This window comes from Arachis hypogaea, chromosome 14 (genome assembly GCF_003086295.3).
Source record: "Arachis hypogaea cultivar Tifrunner chromosome 14, arahy.Tifrunner.gnm2.J5K5, whole genome shotgun sequence".
In the NCBI taxonomy this organism is placed as follows: domain Eukaryota; kingdom Viridiplantae; phylum Streptophyta; class Magnoliopsida; order Fabales; family Fabaceae; genus Arachis; species Arachis hypogaea.
The window spans coordinates 118590605-118605756 of record NC_092049.1 but is presented as its reverse complement, the minus strand read 5'-3'; the positions used below and the strand labels follow the sequence as shown (position 1 = coordinate 118605756).

Below are 15152 nucleotides of genomic sequence, written 5' to 3'. Positions count from 1 at the left end.
GCCACTGAAACAAATTCACGCCAGAAGCGTGGCAGGCCTGTCGGTTCCAAAGACAAAAATCCTCGAAAAAGAAAAGAGGTAAATATTATTCATGTTGAAAAAGACATAGTAAAGACACCCGTAGTTGTCCAAAATTCTGATATAGTTTTAACGCCAGAAGACATTCAGGTACCTGAAAATTGTAAAAATGATGAGATCTCGATAAATTATGTCTTTACAGGAGAAAAATGGGACCGAAATAAGATAATTGTCAATAAAATATTTGCATATAATGTGGCATTAAATATCATGCATGAAAGTAAGGAACTTGAGCTAAGATCAATCGAAGAATGTTGACAAAGAAATGATTGGCCAAAATGGGAAGAAGCTATGAAAACTGAGCTAGACTCACTTGTAAAACGTGAAGTCTTTGGACCTGTAGTCCGTACACCAGAAGATGTAAAACCTGTTGGATACCGATGGGTATTTGTGAGAAAACGAAATGAGAAAAATGAAGTTGTACGCTACAAAGCTCGACTTATGGCACAAGATTTTTCACAAAGGCCTGGTATAGATTATGAAGAAACATATTCCCCTGTAGTAGATGCAATAACATTGCGTTATTTGGTCAGTTTATATGCATATCATAAATTACACACGCATCTAATGGATGTGGTAACAACCTACTTATACGGCTCATTAGATCGTGATATCTATATGAAAGTCCTTAAAGGACTAAAGATGTCTAAACCATCCAATGAATATTCGCAGGGATTATACTCAGTTAAATTGCAAAGATCTTTATATGGTCTAAAGCAATCCGGACGAATGTGGTATAATCGTCTTACCGAGTATCTGGCAAAAAACGGATTTAAGAATTATGATATCTGCCTATGTGTTTTCATAAAGAAATCTGCATCTGGATTTATTATGATTGCTGCGTACGTTGATGATTTAAATATCATTGAAACCCCTGAAGAGATTCCAACAATTATAAAAACTCTAAAAGAAGAGTTTGAGATGAAAGATCTTGGAAAGACTAAGTTTTGTCTCGACCTGCAGATCGAGCATACAAAAAAATGGGATCTTTATTCATCAAATAACATATACAGAAAAGATTTTGAAGAGATTTTATATGGATAAGTCGCATCCATTAAGTACCCCAATGATCGTAAGGTCTTTAGATGTGGAAAATGATCAATTCTGTCCTAAAGAAGAAAATGAAGATATCCTTGGTCCTGAAATACCATATCTTAGTGCCATTAGAGCGCTAATGTATCTTGCTAATAATAAACGACCCGATATATCATTTGCTGTGAATTTACTAGCAAGGTATATTTTCTCTCCAACCAGAAGACATTGGAATAGAATCAAACAAATATTTTGATATCTTCATGGAACAGTTGATATGGGATTATTTTATCCATATGGATCCAAGTCACAATTAGTTGGCTATGCAGATGCTGGATACTTGTCTGGTCCACATAAAGAGAGATCTCAAATAGGATACTTGTTCACATATGGTAATACAACTATATCATGGAGGTCCACAAAACAGACGATTGCAGCAACATCCTCTAATCATGCTGAAATACTAGCGATACATGAAGCTATTCGTGAGTGTTTTTGGCTCAGGAGTTTGATCCAATATATTCTATCTTCATGTGGACTGATTGATCATAAGATAGCTCCAACTGTCCTGTTTGAAGATAATATAGCATGCATTGCTCAACTTAAGGGTGGATACATCAAAGGTGATAGAACAAAGCATATTTCTCCCAAATTCTTCTTTACTCATGATCTTCAAAATCAATGGACAATTGATGTCCAACAGATCCGCTCAAGTGATAATCTAGCAGATTTATTTACAAAGTCACTCTTAAAATCCTCCTTTAAAAAATTGGTACATCAGATTGGGATGCACCGATTTCGAGATGTTAAATGATGTCGACAAGAGGGGGAGACTGTACTCTTTTTTCCTTGGTCAGGTTTTTACCCATTGGGTTTTTCTTGACAAGGTTTTTAATGAGGCAGTCCCCATCGCAAAGGATATTGTACTCTTTTTCCTTCACTAAAGTTTTTTTCCATTGGGTTTTTCTTTAATAAGGTTTTAACGAGACATAACCCTAAATGGACATCCAAAGGGGAGTGTTGTGATAAGGATCACTACATATGTGGATGTCCATTCTCAAGAGAGAATGAATTTAATGAAAGTTGAAAAGTGATGACCATTTGTGTGTATAAATAGAGGAAGCATCAATCTGAAACAAACACACAACAACAATAAAATACTCTTCCTCCTTTCATATACAATTCTCTATTTCTCTTTTTAAGTTCTTAAGTTGCAATCTATATAATACTAATGAATAGATAAGTTACTTCTATTATTATAGTGAGATAATTATATTAGTGAATATTAATACTAGAGTCTTCTATTTACACTTCTTTATTTTATATTTATTATATCTTTTTTATTTATTTAATTTACAATAATTCAAAAATTAATTTTAATATTATTATAATAATAATATACATAATATTATTTATAATGTTATTATAAATATTATTGATATTGTTATTTTTATTGTTAGCAAGACGGATTCAGAAAATGTTATTATAAGGCCAATAACATATATAACATTAAAATAAAGTTTATGTAAATAAATTATATAATGTAAGATACATTATAAAAATATATTGATAGAGAATATATTTTATCGGTAACGCTTATATATAGATATCGTTTACATCGAGGTTCTGGGCCCCATTTCAAACCTTTCCACCACTTTCTCCTCTCTTCTATCCTTTTCTGACCATATTATTGAGTAAGACGAATATGGTGCACGCAGATGCTCGTGATCCGGACATCAATAGATTGAACGCGACATGGCGCTACGCCGAGACAGCCAACTTCGCGGTTAGTTTTGTTATCTTGACGTTTATATTATCCCATATATGTATAGTCATGGTTAGGATATTTGCCAAGAACTAGAATACAATTTGTATCGTTAGCAACAGATCACTGATAGGGTATAATTCTAGGAATGTGGTTCTCATTTTTTGTAATTAATTTTTTTAACTACATAATTATTAATTTAGATGTTAAATACTTGGGTAGATATTTTTCAACCGTTGGTCTTAGTTTATTGGTTATATGTTTCTTAAGTTATTAATTTAGTTATTAATTATCCAAGTAAAAGTTATTTTTTAAGTTAAGTGAACAATTATGTAATTTTGTATTTACCTAAATTAAATTATTAAGTAAAAGTTTGATAATCAGATTATTAATTATTTTAGTGAATGTTTTTATTTTAAGTAACGTATTGAGAAAATATTTATTAATTAACTAAGTAAATATTAGCGCAAAAAGTTTTATTGACATAAATTCAGTTAGTACATACGTGTAAATTTCTGTTAAATAAATGTATATAATAGTTAACTCAGTTTGTTATGTCGATCACTACAAAAAAATCTGGTAAAAACGACGATTTTTTTGGGTATTTACGGCGGTTTGAACCACCATTATTACCAAGTACGGCGGTTTCGAAAAGCGCTGTAATTCAGAGCGCTATTTTGTTTATTACGGCGGTTCTCTGGTGGGTTAAAATGGCAGTTCAAACCGCCATTATTTCCAGATTAAAATGGCGGTTTTTGGGTTGGTTAAAATGGCAGTTTAAACCGCCATTATTACCCTCACAGATTGGTGTTTTGGTCGGTTAAAATGGCATTTTTGAACCGCCGTTTTTACCCTGATAGTGGCGTTTCAGTCAATTAAAACGGCATTTTTGAACCGCCATTTTTACCCTGACAGTAACATTTTTTTATCGTTTAAAAATGCAGTTTTTACCCTCGTTTTTATCGTGTTAAACAAATAATATTTATTATTGGAAATCATAATCCATAAATAAAATATTATATAACTCATAAACAAAGTATTAAGCATAATATATGATTTTTTAGTATTAGAAATCAAAAGTAATAACTCTTATACAAAGTATCAAACATAACATAATTTTTTAACTATAAATGTCTTAACATGTAACTCTTAATACATAAAATCTCCATCATATTTCACGCTGCTCTGTTGCTTGCTCCAGAAGACCTACTTTCTAACACTTTTGGCAATAGAATCTCACTCTCTTGATCCAATTTCTACAACAAAAATATTTGAAACCATAATAAAAAAGAATAAAGTAAGACAATTTGCATATTATCCAGAAAGCTGATGATATTATCCAAAATGTAACTTGTAAATGGTATGAATATAAATATACACTTCTCAAAAAATCAAAGTGTTCAATACAAACTTCAAGCTTTCTCAATAATCCAATGATTTTACAATTAATAAGAAATGAATTAGGCAAAATGACACTACAAGAAAAATTACTTTTAGCGGCCATTTATTTTGTTTTTAGCGGCAATTAGACATTAGCCGTCTTATACTTTGCCGCTAAAAGGTTTTAGCGGCAATTATAACATTTGCCGGTAAAGACCTTTTTAATGGCCGCAAAAAGTATATAACTATTAGTGGCCATTTTCTTGGCAATTTATATGGCCACGAAAAGTAATTCCAAAATTGCAATGTTATTCATTTTTAGCGGCCATTACTATTGCCGCCAAAACCCATTTTACCGGCAATTTATATAGCTACTAAAAGTAATTCTAAAATTGTAATGTTATTTACTTTTAGTTGCCATTACTATTGCCGCTAAAATCTTAAGACTTGTTTTAGTTATATTATACTCATTTTTTTAGAAATAACGAACTACTTTTTTTTTCTAAAATCTCAATTATTTATGCCAACAATTATTATTACTATGCATAATATAAATATACTGAAATTAATTACTACAAAATGAATATTTCATTAAACTCAAAATATTAATACACAAATTTCTCTTGAAAAGTAATAAATCATGTTACAAATCTAAATAATAAAAAATGCTACAAGCCTATAACTATGTTATATTAAGTTAGGCTATAAACCAATCCCAATGATAGGTTAAATATTAGTGAAAATCACAGGGGTGAAAATCGATTCAAGTTAGTGAAAATCGATTCACTATATACAAGTCAGCTAAATATTTACATCTGGAATAGGGAGATACAATGAGAATGCGAGGGGTGATGTCCAAGCCTTGTTTCTTGATGCGGTTGAGCATCTCACTCTCCAATGCACGAACTTGATCCAAGATGTAAACAACCTGGTTATAGAATCAAGAACAGTTTATACCAATTAACATTATTGAGGAATAAAATATTAACACAAAAATAGAATTACAAATTTTATCATGTGATCTAGAGTTCTCAACTAACCTGGCCACCAGTATTAGGGAATCCCAAGACATTGTCTTGAGCAAAGTAACCATGGGGAGAAAGGATCACCACATTGAAGACCATAGAGATCCTTCCAAAGAATGTCTTCAGAGGTAGTTACAGATCATTGTCCCACCTAAGTGATCATCACTTCAGCAAAGGGAATCAAACTCGCGTCTTTTAAGATACAAGGTCATTTCATTGCTTTACCAACGGTGCCAATCATCTTTTGTTGTTAAAAAATTTGTGAATTTACTGCCAGAAGTGCACAGAGCATACCTTTCCATTGTAACTATGAAGCCTTAGGAAAAAACTCGGTTAACACTTTAATAGATTAAGCACGGTTAGTAATCACAGTAAATTAATTTTGCTCATGAAGTGGTGAAAATTGCTATGTTATATCTTACCCCAATCATAGGTAACTAGCTTTGATTTTTCAAGAAGTGCATACCCCAATCCATTTTTGTGCAACTGTTCTGCAATACATACATTGCTAAGGTATGTCCTTGTAATATCTGGTTCATTTAACTGACAGTAAAACAAATTGATAGATACAGCATCCAAGTCAAGCTAACACAAAGAAAAACATGCGTATACATTGATTTATAAATCTAGGAGAAGCAATAAATACCTCTGGCTTTGTCCCTGCAATTTCATCTGGAAAGCTTAAGCATTGCTGAAGGGAATTGCTGCTTAAGTTTGCTAATGGCATTATGTAGCTTTTCATAATGTAGCTATATTAAACATACATATCCTGTAATTCATTAGAAAAGCTATATTAAACCGGATTGGAGGATTCAGAATCTGAGCTCTATAATACCATATTGAAGTTTTAGCAATGAACGTAAAAATAGAAGAGGTTCTAATTGAAGAATAAAAAGAAAGAAAACTTGCAGTGAATGTAAAATGAAATGATTCTGCATAATATAATTGGCCTTAGTAGAATTGGTTTGTGTATCTTTGGTTTGTGTATCTTAGCTTTTTTTGTCTTGAAATTTTAAATCTCCTATGGTACTGTCTTGGATATATCTCATAGACATAAAGATTCTTGTTTACGCAACATAAGGCTAACCTTGTAATAATAGACGATTTAAAGGAAATTATAAAATGAGGAAGTCAATAAACAATAACCTTGCAGTGTTTGTTTATGTTCATTAGATCACCTGCAATTTCTTTTCAGTAATGTGTCTTATCTTAGCAAGATACTAACCACCATCTTGGACTTTCTTCCTTCATAAATCATAAATAATAAAGAATCAATTATGTACAGTTACAAGCTGCATGATTGCATCCATTCGTATTTTTTTTCAAAGAAAGAAAAATGAGAGATTAGCTTAATATCTTATTGCCACTTATGATATTAATTATTTTATTAACTCTATTCATATTTATTTGTGAGCTCAACCATTTCGATACATGCCAAAGTATTGAGAATACAAACAAATCATGCAAAAAAGATAGTAAAAAAAGCAGAAATAGGTTTCTTCACTTATGACATTGTTTTCAAAACAGATAGATTTACCATAAATTATTATAGAGGGAGAATAATAAACTGCAAGTGCATTGCAAATCTAATAGTAGTACAAACCTGAAGGGCTCTCCAATGAGAATAAGCCCGAAATGAAATCCAGAAGAATGCGATATTAGGCAAAGGTAAAACCTACAATGTACAATTAAGAATGGTCATCAATTGAAGCCAAGAAAGATATTAAAGAGCAAACACAAGTCCACCGAGCACATACATACCATCAGTGTAGAGGAAAATGGAATCAATGAAACTGTAGCATATAAGTATTTTCGGTGGATAATTGTTCCCCTGTAAATGAGACAATAGTTCATATGACAATGAAGATTTAAATACATAATTAAATTGGAAACTACACTAACAGATTCCATATTAAATTATTGTTCCAACACCATCAACTTTTGCTGATATTTTTTTTTTAAAACAGGTGTTAGAGGGAGAATTACCTCAGAGCAATATGTCCTAATCTTCGGCGAACAAGTTGTGCATTCAGACTGCAATAACATTGTAATTGTCATATATCAGGGAAGGTTTCTAAGCAACTCTTTAAAGGCTCAGACACAAGAATCAAACTCAACATTGCCATACATATCAACCGCATAATAAATATATATCGAACTATCAAAGGCGAATCTACTATTAAGAGTAGTAAACTACTAAACTATTCCAAAACCAAGCAAGTATGCATCAAAACAAGGCTGCGGCACCAACCTTGAAGGGTAAATGACTTCGACGCTAGTGACTTCATTCGATATAGATTTCAAAAATATCTCTGAGGGCTCAACCTGTGACAAAAGCCATAACCCCAACCTGCAAAAACTCAATCACATTTGAGCATATTATGCATAGTGTAATCAACACTTTTAAAAGACTATCATTCAAAACCAACAATGTAACAAACTAAGAAGCAAACTATCATTTGGCTATTTTTTTCAAATCCCCTTCCAAACCCAAAACTCAAAGCAAGTTCTTTTGTTTCTCTTTTCTTTCCCATTCATTGAAGTTGATTTGCTGTGTGAAGAAGAAGCCCCAATCCTAAGAAACCCTCCCACAAACAAAAATTAACGGCAAAAAGAAGAAACAATTTTTGCTTAATTTCTTCACTTATGACATTGTTTTCCCTGTTATATTCACTTATGTTTGATTAAACAGGTTTTAGTCTCAAAATTAACCATGAAAATTGAAAATATAGTTCATAATCTTCTACTAATTAAAAATGCAGTTCATAATCTGAATCTATGAATATATTTTCTCCCAAGATAGTTAGTTGAGTAATTTAAAGACAATGAAACCAGCAGTGATGATATTCTAGAAACCACAGAATTAGAAAATGCAGCATCAACATCTCACTCCTTGCCAACAATTACTACTGCAAATATACTCTCAAACATTTTTATATTTTGAGCAATAATACAAACATAATCTTAATGAAACTCTACAGAAAGCATTTCAAACATTTAAACCAAAATCCAAATATAAACGGAGCAAGCAAGCAACAATGGCACAGGCAAGCAAGCACGGAGAAGACAGAGCAAACAAAAAATTAGGATCTGAAACACTTAAACACTTAAATTTCAGCTTAATCTACCAGATTCATTAGGATCAAGCAAGCAAACAGAGCAAAAGTAATAACACAGAGAGAGAATTACATGCTTCTGAATATTCAAACTAAAATCGAAAAAATAAACGGAGAAGACCTACCGGCGACGATGATCTTGTGCGTCTACGTGCAAGAATGGTGGCGGTGCAAGCGACGGAGGTGTGGTGTTGCGATAAGAGCAGCAACGGTGGCTGAAAGCCCTTGGCCACGTAGATCTGAGATGAACAAACAATGACAGAGATGCGAATCTGAGGCGGATCGGATGGAAACGAAGTCCAAGGAGTAAGATGATGGATGGTGGCTATCGTCAATGGTTACAGTGGTGGTGGTGGTGGTCGGCGAATTCATTCACTACAATAATTAATACCCGTTTTGTTTACTGAACCATACTAATAAGAGAGCAATTGAAAAATATATGTGACCAGTTTAAATAATTTATTTAAGTATCAATTAATTAATACTCGTTCTATAAATTAAATTAAATGAATTCATTTATTTCACTGTCTTATATATTATTTATTAAATTATTTAATATTTATGTAGTTTAATGAATCAAAACAAAATTTTAAATAATTTATTATCTATTCTAATTAAATTAAATATTGGATTAGTTATGATTGATGTAATTTAATGAATCAAATAAAATATTAAATGATGGAATATTATTTATTCTAATAAAATCGAATCAAATATAATTATTTAGTTATAATTTATATTTATTTCATAAGAACACATTTTAAAAATATTTATTTTTAAATAATTTTTATAAAATATTTTTTTATAATGTTTCTAGTCTATGCTTTAAGGGCAAAATTAGCAGAATCCATTAAAAAATACTTAATTAGTTAATACAAATAATTAGTATACTTGATTTGGTTCAATAAATTAAAAGAAACAAATGTAAAAAGAAGAGATAAAAAAAAGTGAACCAATAAAAATGTGTAGTTATCAAAAGATAATAAAAAAAAAGTTTTTTTAGTTTTTTTATTTATTAATTATTAACTTATTATAATTAATTTACACCATTTATTATGTGTCATTCATCTTACAAATTAACACAATCAATTAGTTTAATTATAGATAATTAATTATAATTGATATAACTTATTTCACTATACTTTCTAAAAAAATAATTAAAAAGACACATTTTAATTTTCTGTTAAAGTAAAATAAAATAAAGTACATAAATTGAATAGATATAAATCTGAAAATTATAAAATTTTATTAATTCAAATAAATTAGTACCATAAAACTAAATTCAATGTCTATTTAAAATAATTACCGACCTTGTATTCTTCTAATTATTAATAATTTAAATAAAATAATACCCTATAACTTATTTTTTTATTTATTTTAAGTAATTACTAATATTTTATTTTTCTAATTATTTTCTTGTCTTATTTATTATTCATGCTTTCCATCAAATACATTAATAAACAAATAAACTAAATTAACTACCTCAATTATACTTGAACTATTCAACAATTCAACATAATCTTTTCAATTTGGGATTAACTACTAACTATAGAAAATAGAAAATTTAGAGTAATTTAGTATTATGAACATTAATTATGTATTGTGAAATAACTTAAAATCATAATATAATTTATTTTTAAAGAAATAATCAAGCATTATTGTTAATTATGAAATAACCTAAAATTATAATGCATTTTATTTTAAAGAAACAATCAATCATTAACATTAATAAATAGAAACTATCGTCAAAATACTTTGATTAAAAATATGAGGGATTAATTACTATTCATTATTAATAATTATTAATAATATATCGATTATATCAAAAATAAAAATATAATTATCCATATTTACATTATTAGAAGAATTAGCATCACAAGTAGAATTTTATCAAAAGAAAAGTAAAATTGCATATATATATATAATGAATTTAAAAAATAAAGTTTGTTAAGTAATTAAGATTTTTTTGAAATAAATAGTAAAAAAAATAAATGTTATAAACTGTATTCTTTCAAAAAATAATTCTTATAGAAATAAATGCTAAATAAGACAAATTCTAAAAAAATAATACAAAAATTTAATTAATTTTTTTTTTAAATTTCAGCCTCTCTCCTAAATACAACCTTTCAGATGTTATAGTAACGTAAGTCAAGTATGGAAGTGTGGTATATTCTCACCTGCAAATTCAAAGGAGATTCTCGCTAGATCTATAGATGCTTTACACATTATGCAGGGAAAGAAATCAAAGGATAACATCTATATCATCGTATACATATGGCAGATGAAATTAATTAATATTATTGTAATTCCTATAATAAAAGCTTTAATTAATTAGGAGCTTTCAGTAGGTGATTAAAAGGATTTTTTTTCTCGTAATTAACATGCATGTCTATGTAGCTAATTCTTAGAAGAAGGGGTAAATATATATAATAATTTATGTATCTATCTATATACTAAATTAATTTCTGACTTTGTATCAAGTAATTCATTTTAGTCTTTAAAATTAAATATCGTGCACCAAATTAATCCTAATATTTTATATTAACAATTTAATGGAAAAATCCAAAAATATCTATACGATAATACTCTAATGTTTTAGCATAATGTAAATTATACTATAATTTTATATATCATATTATAACTTTAAGTCAATTCCTTAAACACATAAAGTACACATGACAAAAGAAAATATTACAAATAAAATTATAGTAAGATTATTTAAAAACACCGTAAAAAAGACACATCTCTTTTGTTAATCAAAAGTTAGAAGGAAAAAAAATATACGCCTAATAATAAGCAACTAAAATAGACAAATTTTTTAAAAAATATAAAAAAATGAAATGTATAAGTAGAGATAAAAGAAAAAAAATTTAATAAATTACAAAAATTGTAGCCTAAACACAAGAGAGAGGAAGAGAAAAAGAGAGAAAAGAGAGAAGAGAGAACGAATGGGTAAAAAACACATTATGATCTCGTATAAATAGATAACATTGAAAAAAATAAACTAATTAAATTAATTCATATATTTTGTTATCATATTTATTATTTACTAAAATAATTTGATATTTACTCCAATCAAATCAAATCAAATTAATTAATTGATATTATTTATTAGTTATAATTGATTTGCTTTATAGAATTAAAAGAAATAAATCGAGAAACACTCTTAGAAGCATGCCACGTCAACTCTATCATTAAATGTAGAAATCTGATTTTTATATAATAGAATAGATAGATTAGAAATTTGCCAAACACACTAAAAAAAAAATCTTTTTCATTGAAAAAGATCTTTTTTTTATCAAAATAATGGTGCCCAAACAAGCACAAAGTTTCATTATTTAATTTATGATTTATAATTTTATGTGTAATATTATTCAATTGTTTTCATAGTAATTAAAAAATATAAATAAAATAAAGAATAATTAAAAAATATCAAATAAAATAAGTTTAAGTTTTAAACTAATTTTTTATTATTTTTCAAATATTTTTAAATTAACAATCTCATGTTCTATAATAAGCAATTAATAGAGAAATGATGACGTAGCATAAGAATAGAGATGGGGTTTTGCTTCTTCTTTTTTTTTTTTAAATTTGTTTTGCCTGAAAAACGGCGTCGTTCAAGTGCCCCACTCCCCTCTAATCAAACCTAATCTAGTAATCTGAATGGAAACCCCCCAAACTCTAGCCTCATCTCTCTTATCTCTCGCACTCCAGAGGGCCTCACCTTCGCCGCGTCACTCTCTCGTCTCTCCCCTCACCTCGTCAGTTGTCACTCTCAGTCTCTCACAGCGTCACCTCGTCACTCTCTCGGTCTCGCACTCATAAGCTCGTCGTCGCGGTCTCGTGCTCTGCGTTCGTCGGCGGCAGAAGCAAACGGGACCAGTCAAGCAGCATCTTCTGCATCGGCGGGTGGTAGTGGTCGCAGTCTCGTAACCAGTCAACTGGGTGAGCTCCCTTCGAATTTTCGACCCTTTTCTTTCACTGGTTCAGTGTCAATTTTGAATAAATTAGAATTGTTGTTGAACCTGAGCAAGTTTTAATTAGAATTGTTGTTGAATCTGGTGGTTGTTGCTGTTGTATTTGATTTTTTACAATTGTTGCCGGAGCAAATTTTTTGTTGCTGAATAACCATTAGATTGAATTTTGTTGCTGAATAACCATTGGATTAAATTTTGTTGCTGGATAACAGAGTTGATTACTTGAATAAATTAGAAATTGTTGTTGCACTGGAGCAAATTTTAATTAGAATTGCTGTTGAATCTAGTGGTTATTGCTGTTGTATTTGATTTTTTACGATTGTTGCTGAACCTGAGCAAATTTTTTTGTTGCTGAATAACATGATTGGATTGAATTTTGTTGCTGGATAACAGAGTTAAATACTTGAATAAATTATAATTGTTGTTGAACTTGAGGAAATTTTAGTTAGAATTGCTATTGAATCTGGTGGTTGTTGATGCTGTATTTGATTTTTATAATTATAGCTAAACCTGAGCAATTTTTTTTGTTGCTGGATAACAGAGTTGAATAGTTGAATTTGTTGTTGATTATCATTAGTGAACTTTGGTGGTTGGTGCTGCGTTGATTAAAAAATCAGTTGGCTAAATCTTTTATTGCTGAAATTTTTTTGTTTCTTTTGCTAGAATTTTAAAAATGTCTTCATCTGAAACACCACTATCTCAAGAACAAGCATCATCAGCAAAGACTTGTATTTTAAAAATGTGTTATCTTTTTATTGCTTTTGTTCATTTAAATTGAGACAGTATTTTGTACTAGAGATTAGTTTATTATGTTAATTAATATTTGTAAAGACTTGTATTTGAAGTTTTAAAACATTATTTTAATTTTATTTATATATTTTTATATATTTTTTAATTATGACCGGGTTAACTGGGTAAATCAGTGACCTACCGGTTGAACCAGTGACTATAACCGGATTGATTACCGATTCGGTTATGATAACTATGGTACATGTCTATCCTATGCCATCATTATTATTAAAATGATATTATTTTACATGCGCTCTTTATCATCATTATATGCACATATATTTCATTTTGCATTCTCTTCTTGTGTATGTCTAAATAATTTTGATTGTAAATCGAACTAAGTGAATGATCTTTCGGCAAGGAAGGTGACGCCAAAGACAAAATATCGATATGATAAGGACAGGTGATCGATCGAGATAATCTTGGAAAAGAAAAGAAAAGTACCAAAAACAAGTATGATGGTAGATATGGAGGTGTCACTTAGCACTCCTATTGAGATCTTTTTAGTTCTCACTCCTTTTTCTGTTTCATACTATCTCCACAGGAACATGGCACATCGGGTGGAGACAACGCAGAGCCTCCCGACGGTGACTTCTGAGTACGATCCCTCAAACCAGGCGTGGATAGTTACAACCACTACTACTGTGGTCCAGACTATCTACTTAGATCGAAGTTCTGTAGAAGAAATCCCCCAAATGCCGGTCATAACTTTCCTAGATATGAACACTCCAGCACCGTCACCCGAGGTGGTCAACCTTAATTCAGATGAAAGTGAAGTACGTGCCATATTTTCCCATCTCGGCACCACATCAGATTCTAGTTCATCGCATGAATAGGATCTTCACCCGTGCAAAAGTGTTAGAAGAGGATTGCTGGTACCCCAATTCATGGAAAACTGAAGGGTTCAGATGATGGATAGAATATGATACAAGGATGAGAGCTTCTTCGACGAATTTAGTTAGGACGTGTTGGGTTTTCTTCCTAGTTATTTCTCGTTAAGCATTTCTTTTCTGCTAGTAACATTACTCATGGGAACTTTGTTGTTTTATTTATTTTTTTTATTTGCTAGAACCTGCTTATGTGTGTTCATTTGTAAGTGTTCTTGCATATTCATTCCCTTTCTTGTTTGATGCTTGAGGGATATTTGCTTCCCAAATGAGTGATACCTTATCCAAAAGTCTTCGAGGATAGGATTTAATTTAGGGTGTTACACACCGAGTCTATCAAATTTTTAAATTTTATATACTAAAATAATAAACTTTTACTTTTAAAAATTAAATTTGACAAATGTTATATCATATTTATATTAAAATAAATTATTTTAAAATAAAAATAATATCATATAATATAAAAATATTAATTGAAGTATAAAAATATAATATAATATTATTAATTTTATTCTAAAATGTATATTTTTATTATAAAAAATAACTTCGAAAACGGGCCGGGCAACCCGAAGCATAATCTGGGCTAATCCAAAAACAATATCGGGTAAAAATAACAAATTTGTACCCGCCAAAATATGCCTTGGATACGGGTCGGTCTTAAACACCCATAATCTATTTAAAAAAATGTTTCTTATTTCCATTTCATCTCTGTCATGGGTTCTCAAATAATTAGGGGTGAGCATGGGTCGGTTTGGTTCGGGTTCAAGATAAAATTAGAACTGAACCGATCAAAAAGTAATTGGTTCGGTTTGGTTCGGATTTGTATTTTTTTATGCTTATACTCGAACCAAATCAAACCGATTAAGAGTGAGTTGGTTCGGTTCGGGTAGCGAGTACCCTATGACTTTGAAATTAAAAAAAAAAAAAACAAATTGGCAAATTTTTATGTTAAAAATTCAACAAATACAATAAACATGTAACATCAACAAAAATAATGCAAACATATTAAACACCAAATACATTAAAAACTAAACTCATCAAAATCCAAACATATTAATAGTGAATAATCTTGTCTAATGAAAATATAAAAGTGCAATAGAAAT

The 15152-nt window shown here is 29.9% G+C and overlaps 1 protein-coding gene and 1 long non-coding RNA gene across 2 annotated transcripts; one reads left to right on the top strand and one right to left on the bottom strand.

Moving 5' to 3' along the window:
* Positions 1 to 4824: 4824 nt before the first annotated feature.
* LOC112743009 (uncharacterized) lies at positions 4825 to 10783 on the bottom strand. The gene is made up of 10 exons (XM_025792242.1): positions 10778 to 10783; positions 8522 to 8721; positions 7532 to 7630; positions 7267 to 7314; positions 7042 to 7111; positions 6884 to 6955; positions 6427 to 6525; positions 5927 to 6049; positions 5296 to 5823; positions 4825 to 5183 (listed from the first exon to the last, which is right to left on the bottom strand). The coding sequence occupies exons 1-7, from the start codon at positions 10781 to 10783 to the stop codon at positions 6490 to 6492; spliced, it is 531 nt and encodes a 176-aa protein (XP_025648027.1). The 3' UTR covers positions 4825 to 5183; positions 5296 to 5823; positions 5927 to 6049; positions 6427 to 6489.
* Positions 10784 to 11949: 1166 nt separating this feature from the next.
* LOC112743822 (uncharacterized) lies at positions 11950 to 14339 on the top strand. Its single transcript, XR_003172452.3, has 2 exons — positions 11950 to 12341; positions 13707 to 14339. It is a non-coding gene; the product is annotated as an uncharacterized lncRNA (long non-coding RNA).
* The last annotated feature ends 813 nt before the right edge of the window (positions 14340 to 15152 follow it).

Excerpts from the sequence above, each read along its gene's own strand:
- LOC112743009 (XM_025792242.1), bottom strand. Across the intron at positions 7,315-7,531 it reads GAAGTCATTTACCCTTCAAG|TCTGAATGCACAACTTGTTC; the intron begins GTTGGTGCCGCA and ends ATGTTATTGCAG. Across the intron at positions 6,526-6,883 it reads CTCATTGGAGAGCCCTTCAG|GAAGAAAGTCCAAGATGGTG; the intron begins GTTTGTACTACT and ends TGATTTATGAAG.